This window comes from Aspergillus niger (genome assembly GCF_000002855.4).
Source record: "Aspergillus niger supercontig An18".
NCBI classification, from domain to species: Eukaryota; Fungi; Ascomycota; class Eurotiomycetes; order Eurotiales; family Aspergillaceae; genus Aspergillus; species Aspergillus niger.
Window position 1 is genome coordinate 1 of NT_166533.1, and position 16,155 is coordinate 16,155.

The following is a 16,155-nucleotide window of genomic DNA, read 5'->3' on the forward strand; positions in this document are numbered from 1 at the left end:
GATCGTCTATCGAAGTAGGGACTCAGTAGGGATGTTGAATATCAATCTCATGCGGCCATTACTGAAAAAAAAAAAATCCTTAAAGTCGTTATAATTTCAAAAATTACGTGATACTAGAGAATCCAAAACTGATAAATTTAGATCCCGGATCTTATCTCTAATTAGTTAGGATAACGTTACAGCCTAATAAAGTTAGTTAATCTATACAGACTAGTGTATTTTATAGCTTACATCCCCAAAATTATTACATGAAATGTTGTCTAACAACCATGAAATTTTCATGAAATTGAAATTAGCTCTCGATCCTCGTGAAGAGGTCCAACTTAAGCTTGTGGCTGGCACTCACGCTAAGGCTGAAGTCCTAAAACTTTCGGCATGTAAAGCAGCCAGCTCAGTTCCACTAGAAAGATAGCATGACAGGGCCCCCGCTCGATGCTTTCAGCAGGCCCATGAGATCCGCCCTCTTCTGTTCCGGCTTCTTGATGTATACAAAGCTCTGGAGTGCATAAGTTGGACTGTCTTGGGATTGTTATTTGGGACACCTTCTTTCCCAGTGTACGCGGCCGGAGTGAAATCTCGGAGATCGGGATGGGTCCACCCCTATTTTTACGGAACCACCCGGTGGGTGCGAGCTTTATTGATACAGGACCCTCCCGCCGCCGAGAACGGAGAATATAGTCGGCACTGGAGAGTCCGACCACCGACCACCGACCACAGAGGTATCCCAAGAGAGTAGTGTCCTTGATGGATATTATGATCAAGAGTGAGTGGGGAATTATCTTCGCTATTAGAGCGGCTTTGTGAAGTGAACTCCGGATAGATTATGTAACTATGAAGAAATGTATATTATGTTCTATCTATATAAACAGTCTTCACGATGTTAATGGATGTTGACTCTCGTGGTAGTACCTTTTATGCCTCGTTCACCATCTGCTGCTGTATAATGTCTTTCCCTTACAAGAAAGTTCTCCTGATTGGAGCTACCTCAGGTACATCTCCTTGTCAGTCACCAAAAAGGGAAGTAACTGGCGCTGATACAGCCACAGGCATTGGCCGCGATTTAGCTACCAGCTTCATCCAGCATGACCGTTTCGTGATTGCAGTTGGTCGGAGACAAGAAAAACTGAATGCATTTGTCCAGGAACACGGTGCAGACAAGGCTGCAGCATTCCAGCTGGACACCAGCCAGCTGGATAAGATTCCACTTTTTGTGAAGCAGTGCGTCAAGCTTCTCGCGATTAACCCATGCCTTAGTCTTTTATGTTGACGGTTTTGGATTCGGACAGAGTGACCCAACGCCATCCGGACCTGGACTGTTTTTTCGTCAACTCTGGCATCCAGCGACGATCTGTCTTTAGCGAGCCAGAGGCGATTAACATGGCAGTGATTGCGGAGGAGATGAATGTACGCCACGATTCCCAATACCTTTAAAGAAGGCCGGGGTGTAGTTTGGTTGCTAACATTCAATCTACAGGTGAATTACATCTCCTACGTTGCCTTGACAAAAGACTTTCCACCGTTTTTCCAGAGCAAGAAGGATACTCCAACATCGTTTATATAGTATGTAATTTCCCCACATGCAGGATATACTAGAGATTCGTCTCGCTAACTGCGTGTCTTCCAAAAGCACATCATCTAATCTAGCCCTCGTCCCTATCCTGCGATGCTCCAACTACTGCGCCTCTAAGGCGGCCCTGCACCACTGGATTCTCTGCCTACGGGAACAGCTAAAGGAAACAAATATCAGGGTCGTCGAAGTCTTTCCGCCTATTGTTGAGAGCAATAGCCCCTTTTCCTGCCACGAAGACATAAGATAGAGACTAAATTTTGAATCACAGCTGAATTACATGATCCAAAGCATCAACCCGATATGGCGGAAACAGTCAAGGGGCGTTTTGGAATACCTGTGGGGCAGTTCACCAAGGAAGAAAGTTTCTCCTCGTTTCTCATATGCACCTGCGCGGCTGATCTGGTTGTATAGGCCATGGAAAAGCTCTTTACAGGCAGCGATCAAATTCCAGTTGGTCTGTCAAACATCGCATTCAATATCTGGGAGCAGCAGCGGCAGCAGGCCTTTTTCCACGTTGTTGAGATGATGAAGAAAAGTGGTGCATCCTAGATAGCAGTGCATATAACAGCTGCCGAAATATACATGCACCTTCAGTTCAGTGGCTTACTTACATTATATATTCTAGCCATTATGAACTGCAGCATGCTCACCTGATCTCTGGGCAGCATCAGTCCACTACTATTATCTTCAGTCACTGTTCGAACATGATGATTAGAGGACTGTTCCAGAGTCATAAAAATCAATATGAGATATATATATAAGCTAGTACAGACATGCTATGTAATCAAGATTAACCAATAACATAGACCACTCTCGTGCGGCTCATCTATTGATTCTATACAAGGGTTACAATTTTGATTTGATACTTCTCAACCATTTAAAAAGTCTAAGGCTTTGATCTATGTACATAGTCTATATTAATAATGAATTCCTCTATAGTAAATTTTTTTTGTCTTCTTTTTTTGTTTTTTTGCGGATTTTCATAGCTACATACAATAACTAGTAAAATAAAATACCCCTATTTTACTTGTATTACAAGATAATCTATATATTTGATATAGATAAAAGGCTGAAATTCCTTTGAGTCATGCCAATATATTCATCTTCTTATTACAGATCTCTATGAAAATAATAAGCTCACTATCAAAACCCATTTCTCAAAAGGCTGATTAATCAGAATTAATCATTATCCCGGATCCCAATAGTAGTCTGCTTCAATGCTATGACCCCCTCTGGTATAGATTTATTGACCTCGCTCCATTTATGTGTCTCTTTCATTCGCACTGTCCCTTTTGTAGAAACCTGGTTGCCCTTATCACACTGCGAAACGGCCTGAATGGGCATGAGATCATGAGCACTAATTATAACGTGGATGCCCGTGCCCGCGTTCCGTAGACAATAGACCAATAAAACACAGGCGAAAGTTTCCATCATACATTTACACTTTAAACCTCAGCTTAGACAGACTCGGAAGGGAGATGTAGATGTGCATAGGATTATAAATGACGCGGATTACATATGGCCCTCGCAACGTACTGGTTTCATTTCACTAAGCAGAAGCCCTCGTCTGCCTACAGTGTTGAGTGCTTGGGAGTCGGGGGGGCAGAGGGGGGGCCCCCCGCTGTACGGGAGCACAGGGATCAAGACTATGTATCAGTGTGCCTCGGGGATTTATTGCTGCTGGGAAAGTTTGTGAACGAGTAAATTTTATCCAATTATGGCTTCTCTCATTTGAAAAGGAGGAAGCTATGACAGTGTAAAGTCAAGGAACATGATAGACAGGAGGGGTTCTTAATCGCTGTATATTGTATAATCGCCAACTACAAGTATCGCCAGAGAGACTGGGGAAGAAGAGAGCAATTTGCAATGGGAGTGAGGTATTTTTGCGCGGCACGTTCATATCATGCAACTTGATATGAGTTCGAGATGCTGTCGGGCCTTGGTCGCAGGAGTGCGGAAGATATAATTGTTGGAGACTATTGCGCCATAACACTACCATCATCTCCACTTTTGACTAGTTAGTTACTGATGACTGATTACTCAGCCAACATCTCGGCAGGTGTTTATACCCTGTGGGTCATACTAAGTAGATCACTGGAGGGAGATAAGAGTTAGCGCAGAAGGTACCTGCTAAGGGGTGAGGTGATTACAGCGGCAAATGGGATCATACTTGGCGTGCTGCGAATTTGATTCGAATATTTAGATCCCAATTTGCCCCGCGTTCACAAAATACAGGAACGTGCATTCACGATGACAAGGGATACTGAGGCCAATTCCTGGCAAGAGCAGGATATAGTCAAGCCTCTCAAATCATGGAAAGGCTACATTTGGGACACATGGGAACTACCCAGCGATCAGCGTTGGTTATTGTTTAAGCTCGACGCGTTCGTGCTAACATTTGCATCTGTGTGCCAATAGCTCACTTTCCCAAAGGGAGTCAATACAATTTGCTGACAGCCACAGATTGGTTATTTTCTCAAAAACCTGGACCTACAAAATGTTACAAATGCCTACCTTAGTGGCATGGAGGAGGATCTGGGGATGTTTGGCAACCAGCTGGTGACAAGCACCTCTATATTCACAGTTGGCTATGTTGTTGGCCAGATCCCCGCGAACTTATTGTTGACTCGCATCTCGCCTCGATGGGTGATTCCGTCGGTAGGCAGTTCATTTCCTATGCATATCTTGATGTCAGCATTCAGTGGAGACTAATACTTGCGCAGCTCGAGGTTGGTTGGGGAATTGCAACTATGTGCATGTCAAGTGTACGGTCATACAAAGCTCTCTATGCTCTTCGTTTTCTGGTAGGCCTTTTTGAGTACGTGGGAAACTCCTCTTCTTATCATTCTATTCGCCGCAGCCTAATCTTGGAAATAGATCTGGGTTTTACCCCGGCATTCATTATCTTCTAGGATCATGGTATACACCACAAGAGATTGGCAAGCGCGCAATGATATTCTGGCTTGCTGGCCACATTGGAAATTTATTCAGTGGTTTTCTTCAAGCAGCTGCTTATACGAACTTGAACGGTGTTGATGGCCGCGCCGGTTGGCGATGGCTGTTCATTATCGATGGCATCATCACGCTACCCCTCGCCCTAGCCGGCTATCTCTTCTTCCCCAACCTTCCACAGAATGGTAAGAAGACTTGGTGGATAACTAACGAGGAACACATTCTCTCTGTCAACCGAATGCGGGCTATTGGACGTGCTGGAAAGGAGCCTTGGAGTATGGCTAAGTTGAAAAGAATCTTGAGAAGCTGGCATACATATCTACTCCGTACGTGGTCCACTATCATCATCGACTTCGGTCAATTATCTAATCAGCCGATCCAGCCATGATATACATTTTGTGGAACAATGGATACCCACAGGTCGGTATGGGTTACTGGCTGAAAAGTTTCAACGCAGACCCTCCTCCTGTCCCGGGCAAGTCATACACGGTGGCTGACATTAACAACTGTGAGTCTATTCAAAACAATATGCCATGTGACTCTAATGAGTTTAGTACCATTGGTAACGACCGGTATCTCTATCTTCGTGTGCTTCGTTTGGGGTTTGCTCTCTGATGGTCCCTGTCGTGGATCGCGCTGGCCCTTTATCCATATCGGTGCCGTCATCACGGTAGGTACTTCCAACCCTTATACCCAGATAGACTCGGCTGTAACATTTTCAAGCTCATTATGTGTGTGCTACTACGCCAAATGCCTCTCTATACCAACATTCCTGGACGCATGGCCGTATATTGGCTCAGTAATATCGGAGTAGGTTAAAGTTACAACCCGCCAAGAAGTGTATTTTCAACTAATACTTACTCTTAGGTTGGTGCTGGTCCGCTCATTTTGAGCTGGATTAACGAAATTTGCTCAACTGACACCGAGAAAAGAGCTTTGGTTGTCGCCATGGCTAATGATCTTGCCTACGTTGTTCAGGCAGTGGTGAGCCTCCTTCCACCCGATGATAATATAAACCAAAAGTTCTCATGATTTACTCTGAACAGGCACCGAACTTCGTATGGAAAACCACAGATTTCCCTGCTGCCAAGAAAGGCTATCTTTGGTCCATCATATTGCAGGTCTTACTCAGTGAGTGTTGTGCATCCCGGTATTGTTTTAAAACAGCAGAAGATAGCGACTAACTCAACCCTCCAGTGGTTGTTACTGCGACAGTTCAATTCCTGCTTTGGTTGGATAGGAAAAGGGAAACCCAAAGCCACGAGACGGTAGAGCCGATGGCGGATTCAGATGCAGACTCGGGGCCAGGAAGCTCTGACCATGGCTCGGTGGATGCGAAAATCCCCCAAACCCAAATCACACCGACGGTGTCGATGTAGTGTATCTTAGAGTATATTTGGACTCCAGAAATTCTACATTAACAGAATTCGAACGACTGCGGATAATAAAGAGGCTGAAAGCTTTTACAGGTCGATGGAGGTAGATGCGATGAGAAGAAAAAATAAATGTAAACCACGGCCGCGCTGTCCGTAATGAAATACTATACGAAATATATATATTTAAAAGTTACTATATCTCAATAGATATATATATATTTTGTAAGTCTATAATATTTTATCAAGGGAATAATGGTTATAAGCTCACTATTAGAATAGTATATAAGTTGGAAATAAAGCCTTAAAGAGTTTAAAAGGATGAGATATCTGAAAAGAAAAAAAATTGATTTTATATGGCATAATCCGATGTACCGCTTGACCGTATGGGCCGCGCGATCGTGGTTTACGTTAAAATCCGGCATTCTAATAGTATTCTACTAGATTGTCATTACTCCTGTAGTATAGATATTCCAGCCAGACAATAACTTTAACACAAAGTACTAAACACCTAAAACAAGGTATCCACCAACACCCAGTGGTAGTCCTTTAGCGTTAGAGTCGGGAAGGATGTCATCCATATTGGGCCACGGGATTTTACATTCCGCGGAAGGACACAAGACCTACTCCTCTAAGTGGGGTCTCTTAACTTCCCGCAAATGAATTCTGGGGTAAGGAAGATTGGCAGTTTGACAAACACCCACGATGGGATTTCATAAGCGAGGTTCATATCTTCCAGCCACGAGTGGTATGGCCAAGGCATAATGCGGGGTCCCCGGATTTCTGGAATAACTTTGACATTATATAAAATGCATTGACATCCTTGGCTCAATCTGATCAACATCACACTTTGCCAGCAGCTGCCGCCGACCCATAGTATCATGCTTCGTGGAAAGTCGCTGCACCTCGCACAGGTGCTTCTCACGGTAGCTCCTGCATTCATTACCTACGGATACAATCAGGCTGGAGTAGCACCGCTTGCGAACCTACAGTCATGGTAATCCATCTCGTTAAAATAAATGACTGAAATACTTTCTTGGGCTGATGAGACTTATAGGGTCACCCATTTCCCGGAAATTGACACACTCAACACCGATGGTGCCATCAAGAAGAGAAACTCGACAAGAAAAGGCGCGGTCATTGCCTCATATCAACTGGGGGCCCTTCTGGGAGCGCTCTCATGCGCCCACTTCGGTGACCGTTTCGGCCGGCGCAGGACAGTTTTCATGGCGACTATTATTACACTCATTGGAGAGGTGCTCCAAACATCTTCTTACGGCATCATTCAGTTCACTCTGGGTCGAGTCATCCTTGGCATCGGGGTCGGGCAACTGAGCGCTACCGTACCGGTATGGCAGGCCGAATGCAGTTCTGCAAAGCATCGTGGGCAGCATGTGGTAGTCGATGGGATTTGTATGGTCCTTGGCTTCGTCATCACAAACTGGGTTGCCTACGGGTTCGGGAAAACGGCCGGTGAAACGCAGTGGCGTGTCCCCTTGGCCTTGGCTCTTGTCTTTCCCCTGATCATCCTCGCATCCGTATTTATGCTCCCCGAATCACCACGATGGCTGGTTCTGGTGTCTAAAAGGGACAAAGCAGCGCACAGTCTAGCGGCGTACAGAGGTCTCCCGGTCAACGACGATGCGGTTCAAAGAGAAATTGCGAGCATAGAGTCATCGCTGGAGCTCACAGCACAGTCAAAGAACATCACATTACGAGAATTATTTATGGGCGATGATAAGGAACGTCTCCTGTACCGATTCGCTCTCTGTCTTGTTATCCAATTTTTCCAGCAAATGTGCGGGGGCAATTTGATCTCCACCTACATTTCAACGATATTTGAGGAGAATCTGAACCTCAGTGAGGAGTTGTCCCGGATCTTAGGTGCCAGCGCACTTACATGGAAATTTATATGCAACTTTATTCCATTTTTTGCAATCGACCGCTTTGGCAGACGGAAGGTGTTCATGTTCAGTGGGGCCGGAATGTGTCTTTGCATGATAGTCTTAACTATCACGACCAAGTTTGCTGATGCCAGTCGGGGACTATCAATTGTCTCTGTGGTGTTTATTTGGCTCTTCAACATGTTCTATCCCATTGGGTTCTCTGGTGCAAACTTTCTCTATTGTACTGAAATTGCTCCTATGCGTCTGCGTGTGGCGATGTCGTCTGCGTCAACCGCAAACAAGTGGCTGTGGAACTTTATCGTCGTTATGATAACCCCTGTCGCGCTTGATACAATTGGGTGGAGATACTACATTGTATATGCTGTCATTTCTGCCTGCATTCCTGTCACAGTGTATCTCTTCTACCCAGAGACAATGGGCCGCAACCTAGAAGCCTTGAACGAGGTGTTCCACGATGCCCCGTCCGCGTGGCATATCGTGGCGATGGCGAGAAGACTTCCACAGGGAGATGTGACGGAGTTGAACGGGCAGATGGAGGAGGACAAGGTAATCGTGGAGCAGAAGGAGCACGCTTGAACTTTTTCTCATCGCTATTGTTTGCGCTTTTTCCGTTCCCTTTGTTTTCATTGCAAATTTCCTGTTTCTCGATACCGAAAAATGCATGACCATTTTGTGAAAGAACCCTCTGGATTGGCCATACAAATACACTCCTGTTATAATTCGCGCAGGAAGCCGGAATGCCGGAGAAAGTGCGAAGTACTCAAGCTACAAATTCGTCAAGTACGACTTGACAAGTCATATAATATGACGTCTTTATACTGTCAAGGTAACTAGGGTCTGGCTTAAGATAGAAAGCAAAGGCGTACAGGTATACAAAGGAAGGAAAAGCTATCCTGTAGAACTGAGTTACATGGACTCCTAGAACGCGGCATAGTATGGCCTTCTAGTGTCGTCATCATCGAATCTGATATTGCGTGTCCATTGGGGCAATCGCCCTCATATCCCCTACGTTAACATACCGTACCAACGATCAGCCAGCCGTGCAGGGCGCGAGATCTCGGATTTCCTAACCATCTGACCAATATAGTGCCAAGATGCCCGGCCTTACTGACTTCTGTTGCCCCCTTGTCCACCTGCGGTCGCAGCGGCGTGGTCCGTTCCGCGGAAGTTAATAAACGCTATAGCTATTCCACTAGGCAGTGTAGGTGGTGGGTGGAGTGGGTGGATCGTTGTGTTGACTGACGGACGGGACACCAGATGCCGCGGAAGAGTACTCAAGAGAATGACATTGGTGAGCGGCTATTTTTTCACCACCAGATCTTCGTATCCCTGGAGCCAGTCATGATTATATAACTACTACTCATATCATAAATCTTAGTCCATGGAAGCTGACGGTATAGCACAACAGCAAAATCCGGCATTTGAGAAAGCAAAACACTACATTTATATCAACCTGATTGCTGGTAACAGAGTATTGTGTTCATGCGAAAGACCCTACAGCTCAACCTCTAGCCAATCATGACACAAACATACTCAGTCACCCGGGCTGAGCCATTTACCGTCCTACCGATAACAACAAAGTACAGGTCCAACGAATCGGTTCGGAAATCCCTCCCGGCGGTATGGATGCGCGCTGGCACATCCAAGGGCCTATTCCTCCATCGCCGCCATCTCCCCGCGTCAAAAACGCTCTGGGAACCGATTTTGCTATCTGCCATGGGCTCTAGTAAGGGAAGTTCTCGGCAGATTGACGGGGTGGGCGGTGCATCTTCGACAACGTCCAAGGTCGCCATCGTAGAACGGTCGAATCGACCCGGTGTCGATGTCGAGTATACGTTTGTGCAGGTGGCACCGGATCAGCCACGGATCGATGTGACCGGGAATTGTGGCAACATCGCCTCGGGGGTGGGGCCTTTTGCACTGGATGAGGGCCTTGTTAACATCCCTGAGGGGGAAAAAGAGGTTGGTTTTCTTTCCTATTTTCAGTGGGACGACGTATGGGAAACTAGACTGATTGAGCCCCAGGTCAATATCAAGATTCTCAACACCAATACCGGACAACATATCTTTGAAACAGTCCAGGTCGCCACTGACGGCTCATTTCGAGAGGATGGCGACTATGCGATTCCAGGCGTTGAAGGTACAGCTAGCCCTATCAGAGTTGCATTCCTCAAGCCGTGCGGTAGTATGACGGGCCAGATGTTTCCGAGCGGAATGCATCAAGAGATGCTAACGGTGCAATCCCGGGGATTTGGAACACTTGCCGTGCGAGTTAGCCTTGTTGACGCTGCCAATCCGTTTGTGTTTGTTGATGCAGCGTCCTTGCCAGTAGAAGCCTCGTCCAGTATCGCGGATGCTGCGGATCCAGTCTTCCTGGGGCTGATCGAGGATATTCGGAGGCATGGCGCCGTGCGGTTTGGCCTTGCTGAGAATGTGCAGGCTGCGGGTCAGGTTCGCGGTACCCCGAAGATTGCCATTTTGTCTCCCGCAACGGGTGACGTGGATGGCGTGGACATTGAGGTGAAGGCGTTCAGTATGGGGAAACCCCATGCGAGTCTGCAGTTGACGGGGGCGGTGTGTCTCGGTGCGGCGACGATCATACATGGCACCATCGCTTGGGACTTGGCCCATGCGAAGGAAGGAAAAGAGATGCCAAAGCATGGAATGTCGCTGGGAGACCACCAGATTGCAGGTGCTGTGCCGGTCGGCATCCGCCATCCGGCCGGGGTCATCCATACGGAGACGGTCCTGGGGATGGACAGGCATGGCGCGATCGACGTTGACCGGGTGGCGGTTTATCGGACGGCTCGACGGCTTTTCGAGGGCCGTGTGTTTTATAGACCTTAGATGGAGTGGTTTCCTGGGTTCACTGGACATAGAGCAAACTATGACCGGCCCAATATAGAATACATGGAGGAAGCTGCCAATACCGGATGCAGGGCGTTCCGATCGATTCGTCACACTTGTTGTTTGGCATTGAGTAGATACAACTTAATTGTCCGTGAATGCATTATCCTGCGGAGAACCGTTGAAGCCAAACAGCATATCGTCGAACCTGGGATAAGAGTACGTCTCCTCATACTGGCCTACTACGGGAGCTATAGGAGCCGGATTGGTCGAATGAGGTACCGTAGGTCCAAAAGAGAAATCCATGGGTTCGCGCATCTGTCCGTCTGCGGGCCTAGGCTGTGTTCCCATGAAGCTTTGAATAACCATTTCAATGTCCAGCTCGGACGGTTCAATGTCCGGCAGAGATTCGTGATTGATCCCAGGCGCCGGTCCCAACGGTCCTTCGGCTGAGATAGTTAAAGGGTCTGATCGGGCTTCTATACGGCTCGGACTGTCGTCGACCACAGTCGTGCAATCATCTAAACGAACACCCATGCGATCCATGAGGTGTAAGATCACATTGTGAGCTCGTCGCACCGCCCAATTTGTCTCTTGATTCTTCTTAAATATGTCGAGGCAGCTCTGGAGGCTGGTGTGAGCCCGACTGACACGCTCTCGTTGGGCCGCGACTCGAACGAAGATTGTCGCTGCTACGTATGTGGCGTATGAAATCAGATACGGTGCTCGCCGGATAGAAAAGGTGTTATCGTAGGCCTGTAGTAATTGGGTGATGCTGGAGGCGGCCGTGGTGCAGGTGGTAAAGGAGCTCTTGGCCACCGATGGATCGGCAGTGTAAAGATGTCCCTCGGAAACAAACGGTCGGTGAAGCAGGATAACCAAGACATTGTACAGAGCGAGTAATGAGAGAACATGTGGAGGCGGCACCACCCCCACGGGACTGTTGTAGCGCAGGTGATCTGGAAGGCTTTCGTACCAGGTTTTCAACTGCCCATCGAGTCTGTTTAGAGTAGCGATGAGGTCGTGAGGCGACCGATTGGAACTTCTCTCCGAATAAACTTTGTTCAGGATCTCATTCAAGACCAGCGACAGTTTACACAGCCATGTGAATGTCGACACGCTATATGCTGGGGATCCAGGGTATGATTTCACATCGGAATACGCAAAGGGTTGCCAGGGCTCCAGCTCCTCATAGCGGTCCATGAAGGACAGCAGGACTTTGGTATCAAAGCTTTGGAGACTAGCCGGTCGCCCCTGGTATAATGATTGGATCTTGTCAACCACAAAGGCACCCCAGAATACACGCCGTCGGATTTCCAGGTCTTCTGGCGAGAGTCGGCGCATGTTGGGGAGCATCGTGGCGTCCACGTGCATGCCGAGATCGATGATCATCCGAAAAGCCGTCCCAGCATATAGCCAGGCGGCGCTACGTTCATCTCCCAGCGCGAAGAGAGAGCTCGTCATGACTAGGAGTGCCTGGATGGTGGTGATCTCACTCCGATCCAAGGCACTCCCCAGCAGCTCCCTCACCCTCATGCGAAAGGTCCACCCAGCCGTGCGGGCATCATCCGGGTCTCTACGTACCTCGGGACGATTACTGAACTTGGACGCCCCAAAGTATATCGCATTCAGGAGTAGCTTGGAGAAATAAGGCCCGTTGGTGGCCATATCACGCATGAAGCTCGGGCGATGCGTTATTAGGAAGGAGTGGTGCTGGCGGTTCCAATGCAGGGACAACAGATGCATCCCCAGCTCAGGATCTACGCCATCAAAGTCCAACTTCCCTTGCTGGAAGTTCAATGTTTCCAGCTGCCCTTTGTCATCGCAATGTTAGAGTCTGCAATCGGTTTCTGTAACGGGGGGAAGGCACAGCGACTCACTTTGATAAGCGGCCTCTCCCATCAGTTGTTGCTGAATGGGCTCCACGGGACCGGCGCGATTGGCCAGTTGGGCTGAGCCATGGCCCCCGACGGGGGCGCCGTCAAAAAGGGTACTGGTGAGGCCATGGTAGCTGGAGTCTCCGTTGGCGGAGACAAAGATGCCGGATACGACCGACTGCGGGTGGTCCATCTTGGTGGATTCCGACTGTTGGTGGAGATCTCCATCAGGGGTTGCCTGCTCTCCATGCACCGGCCCGGCACTTCCCTCGCCGAGTCGCTGCCGAAGTTGCTCATTTTCTGTCACCAAGTGAGCGATCCAGGCTTTGGATGGCCTAGGTGGGTCAGGTAATCAGCCTCTTCTCCCGACGGGCGAAATTTCACGCACCTGGGCCTTGAGGGGTTGGTCATGTACACGCATTCCTTGCCGTAACCCTGACAGTTGGAGCACGTTGGCTTTTCGTCGCAGCGCAACTATAGCGGCCGTGAGCGGAATGGCACGGTCGGGGGTGGCGCGCGTGGGTGGATCAGTGGATCTCACTCACCTTCCTCCGGCGACAGAAGCTGCATGCCTTGGCCGCTCTGCGAGAACGGGACGGGAACATACCTTCCATGGCTTCATAGAAACTCCGGGGAGAGGAGGGGACATGGTGAGGGGGAAAAAAGATGGAAGATGGAAGATATACCCGGTTTCGCGCGGAAGGACGGGACCCGCGGCAATTCATCCTCCGTCGGCAAATCCCGCTCTCTGTTAGTAGAAATTGGGTATTTTGGTGTTAAGTGAGCACCTTATTATCACTAGTATTTGATGAAGGCGATTGGGCTACTCAACGGCTACATATTGTTGCACTATCGCAACTGAGTATTATTATCATGGCTACCCTTGCCTCCTCAACAAAACCGCAAAAGGTCGGCTCTCCTCCCTTCAACGACTGGGAAGGGCGTTAGACGGTTAACTGGTTCGCAGCAATACACTCCGCAGTGGGTCTCTCTGATAGCCGGCGGAGTGGCTGGGGGCGTGGAAGCTGCGTCCACGGTAAGTACTATTAATTTCTTTGGCCTTGCAGCATGTCAGATTCCAGGACTGAGAAAATGATGACTAGTACCCGTTTGAATATGCAAAGACCCGCGTACAACTTTTGAGAACCAGCAAATCGACCCCCTCCAACCCGCTGCGACTCATCTTTACCGTTGCACAACAAGAAGGCGTCGGTGCTTTGTATACCGGATGTTCCACGCTGATCATTGTGCGTACTGAATCAATCATATGGCTAAGGGTTAGGGTCTAATCGCTCGCAGGGAACGACGGCCAAGGCGGCCGTGCGATTTGTTTCATACGACACCATTAAAAACGCCCTCTCTGATGAGCGTGGATCGCTCTCCCCAGCACGAGGCATTGTGGCCGGCGTCGTCGCAGGGGCTACTGAAAGCGTCCTGGCCGTGACGCCTACAGAAAGAATCAAAACAGCATTGTTTGTGCCTTGTTTTCCATACAACCTCCGAAAGCCGTTCTAACTGATTGATAAAGGATCGACGATGCTAAAAACGCCAGGCAGTTCCGATCGAGTCTGCACGCCACGCAGGTTTTAGTAAGAACCCACGGTTTGCGCGAGCTGTACCGGGGTCTTGTGTCCACCACACTGAAACAGTCAGCCACATCAGCTGTAAGAATGGGCACGTACAATATCCTCAAGGAATCCTTCAAGGCACACGACATTCCGCCGACTCTTTTCACTACCTTTTGCATGGGTGCCCTGGCGGGAGTTGTCACGGTGTACGCGACACAGCCTTTTGACACGATCAAAACGCGGGCGCAAGGGGTCCAGGGGGCAGGGCTGGTCGAGGCCATCCGTAACATACAGAGTGACTATGGAGTTCGGGGGTTCTGGAAGGGTAGTTCAATGCGACTGGGCAGGCTGCTCTTGAGTGGCGGAATTGTCTTTTCGGTGTACGAGAAAATGACGTATCTGCTGCATTCGAGGGCTGGGGTTGAATGAATGTTTCGCTTTCCCTCGATTGATTAGAACCATTTTGGACATATCATAATCACATAGATCTCTAGAATCAACATGAATTGGGAGTTTTCCGTCGCAAAATCAGTGTCCTCTCTGTTCGAGATCTTTAAAATGCTTTTGCAAATTTGTGACTCCCTAGGTGTCGCAATGATAAATTCAGGTCCTCTCGAGGCGTTAATAAATTATATTGTCTTTCGGGCATGCCCACTTCATTCTATCCAACTATGAATAAGTGATCTCAAAAGTGCCATCTTGCTTATGCTCTACATTTGCGAGCAGAGCCCCATCTGTATTCAGGAACCGAAGCAGGCCCGCATGCTGGATTGCCTTGGTGAAATCTACTATCTCACCTTCCTCGGCGTCATACGCGCACACCCACAATTGAATTACGGGAGCCATTATGACGAATTTGACTGCATTCGTATCGCTGGGGGCCGGAAACTATCTCTAAATCAGTTATATCTTACCATGGGACGACAAGGGGACGGAGACACCTACATAGGCAAAAGGCCTCTTACCCACACTATTATCAGGCAATCTGTTCCCCTTGGCCATTCCAAACACGATGTGTTATCATTTGATGGAGAAAGGTCACCACTGAAATCAAACCGGACCATGTCCATCGGTGCTGTTTTTTCTTTTTCAGTCATTACCGGGTTGCCCTTTTCGTTTTTGGTCAGGCCGAATGTACCTGCATTCCCCTCATTTCGTCAGTAGTCATGCCATTTACACCTTTCAGATTTTGACAACTCTTATAAAGCAATGATGATTGGGTATACATACTCGCAGGCGTCGTGGGAGTACCGGGATCAGCGTCTCTCACATCCACCGACGTGACCTTCACCCCGAAATTGGGCTTCTGAGCGGTAGTTCCAACCCCTTGGCTAGGCTTAATTTCTTGTCTCGGATGGGAAGAGTTAGAATGGGTAGAGTGTGTCACGCACATCCGTACAGTTGATACGTGGTTGATGTGTCCCACGTCTGTCCGGCCTCGAGTTCCTTTGCGTGTCTGGGAATGTCATCATGGGCGGACCCGGAATAATGGCATATTTCTGTTTGCGACCGAAGTGGTTGACGACGTGGATGGTATGATCGGGCATGTTTCCGGGCGATTGATTGGAAAGATCTGGGAGGCAGGACTACTCTGGGAGGCAGGCAAGAAGGTGGTAGTTGTGGGGGATGCTTAAGTATTCCTTCATGTGGCATCTTTAATCTACTTTCATGGGCAAGGTGTGGCAGCCATGATTCATGAATGCCGTGAACGGTAGTCTCATTTAATATGGAGGTAGCATTGGGTGTTCTAACATAAGAAGCACATGAAATCATCCATTACACTTACATTTACTATTGTTTCATTACAATAGATTGGTTTCCTCAAGCTCTGAATGCGGCTCTGCAGATCATGAGGGAGACCAGATGACTAGGTAGTGATAAACTTTATACTTATCCATCTTGTCTTTATTTCGACCATTCATCTTGTTACATTTGAGAAAATTGAATAACATCGAAATAGCATCCCGTTCACCTACATGTGTTACACCATATGGACACGCTCTATAGCCAAAGACAAGAATCGACAGAGTCAGACCCAGCTTATTCAATTTAGAGGGCATC

The 16,155-nt window shown here is 48.2% G+C and overlaps 8 protein-coding genes across 8 annotated transcripts; 5 read left to right on the forward strand and 3 right to left on the reverse strand.

Annotated features, from left to right (window-relative positions):
• Nucleotides 1-943: 943 nt before the first annotated feature.
• Nucleotides 944-1,817, forward strand: An18g00010 (uncharacterized protein; the record flags this gene model as incomplete). The annotated part of the gene is made up of 4 exons (XM_059745524.1): nucleotides 944-1,218; nucleotides 1,287-1,404; nucleotides 1,475-1,560; nucleotides 1,628-1,817. The coding sequence occupies 4 exons, from the start codon at nucleotides 944-946 to the stop codon at nucleotides 1,815-1,817; spliced, it is 669 nt and encodes a 222-aa protein (XP_059602845.1).
• A 225-nt stretch (nucleotides 1,818-2,042) lies between these two features.
• Nucleotides 2,043-2,199, reverse strand: An18g00020 (hypothetical protein; the record flags this gene model as incomplete). The annotated part of the gene is made up of 2 exons (XM_059745525.1): nucleotides 2,043-2,138; nucleotides 2,182-2,199. The coding sequence occupies 2 exons, from the start codon at nucleotides 2,197-2,199 to the stop codon at nucleotides 2,043-2,045; spliced, it is 114 nt and encodes a 37-aa protein (XP_059602846.1).
• A 1,621-nt stretch (nucleotides 2,200-3,820) lies between these two features.
• On the forward strand, nucleotides 3,821-5,901 carry An18g00030 (uncharacterized protein; the record flags this gene model as incomplete). Its single annotated transcript, XM_059745526.1, has 10 exons — nucleotides 3,821-3,976; nucleotides 4,034-4,228; nucleotides 4,294-4,388; nucleotides 4,448-4,848; nucleotides 4,905-5,030; nucleotides 5,077-5,192; nucleotides 5,246-5,332; nucleotides 5,390-5,506; nucleotides 5,569-5,653; nucleotides 5,720-5,901. 10 exons carry the CDS (start codon nucleotides 3,821-3,823, stop codon nucleotides 5,899-5,901), a joined length of 1,560 nt encoding a protein of 519 aa, XP_059602847.1.
• An 875-nt stretch (nucleotides 5,902-6,776) lies between these two features.
• An18g00040 (uncharacterized protein) lies at nucleotides 6,777-8,378 on the forward strand (the record flags this gene model as incomplete). Its single annotated transcript, XM_001398438.1, has 2 exons — nucleotides 6,777-6,892; nucleotides 6,953-8,378. The coding sequence occupies 2 exons, from the start codon at nucleotides 6,777-6,779 to the stop codon at nucleotides 8,376-8,378; spliced, it is 1,542 nt and encodes a 513-aa protein (XP_001398475.1).
• A 942-nt stretch (nucleotides 8,379-9,320) lies between these two features.
• On the forward strand, nucleotides 9,321-10,649 carry An18g00050 (uncharacterized protein; the record flags this gene model as incomplete). The annotated part of the gene is made up of 2 exons (XM_059745527.1): nucleotides 9,321-9,737; nucleotides 9,789-10,649. 2 exons carry the CDS (start codon nucleotides 9,321-9,323, stop codon nucleotides 10,647-10,649), a joined length of 1,278 nt encoding a protein of 425 aa, XP_059602848.1.
• Nucleotides 10,650-10,793: 144 nt separating this feature from the next.
• An18g00060 (uncharacterized protein) lies at nucleotides 10,794-13,175 on the reverse strand (the record flags this gene model as incomplete). The annotated part of the gene is made up of 4 exons (XM_059745528.1): nucleotides 10,794-12,463; nucleotides 12,530-12,861; nucleotides 12,915-13,000; nucleotides 13,134-13,175. The coding sequence occupies 4 exons, from the start codon at nucleotides 13,173-13,175 to the stop codon at nucleotides 10,794-10,796; spliced, it is 2,130 nt and encodes a 709-aa protein (XP_059602849.1).
• A 224-nt stretch (nucleotides 13,176-13,399) lies between these two features.
• On the forward strand, nucleotides 13,400-14,523 carry An18g00070 (uncharacterized protein; the record flags this gene model as incomplete). Its single annotated transcript, XM_001398441.1, has 5 exons — nucleotides 13,400-13,435; nucleotides 13,494-13,562; nucleotides 13,630-13,773; nucleotides 13,826-13,998; nucleotides 14,055-14,523. The coding sequence occupies 5 exons, from the start codon at nucleotides 13,400-13,402 to the stop codon at nucleotides 14,521-14,523; spliced, it is 891 nt and encodes a 296-aa protein (XP_001398478.1).
• A 240-nt stretch (nucleotides 14,524-14,763) lies between these two features.
• An18g00080 (hypothetical protein) lies at nucleotides 14,764-15,747 on the reverse strand (the record flags this gene model as incomplete). The annotated part of the gene is made up of 5 exons (XM_059745530.1): nucleotides 14,764-14,804; nucleotides 14,892-14,982; nucleotides 15,060-15,232; nucleotides 15,325-15,425; nucleotides 15,494-15,747. 5 exons carry the CDS (start codon nucleotides 15,745-15,747, stop codon nucleotides 14,764-14,766), a joined length of 660 nt encoding a protein of 219 aa, XP_059602850.1.
• Nucleotides 15,748-16,155: the final 408 nt, after the last annotated feature.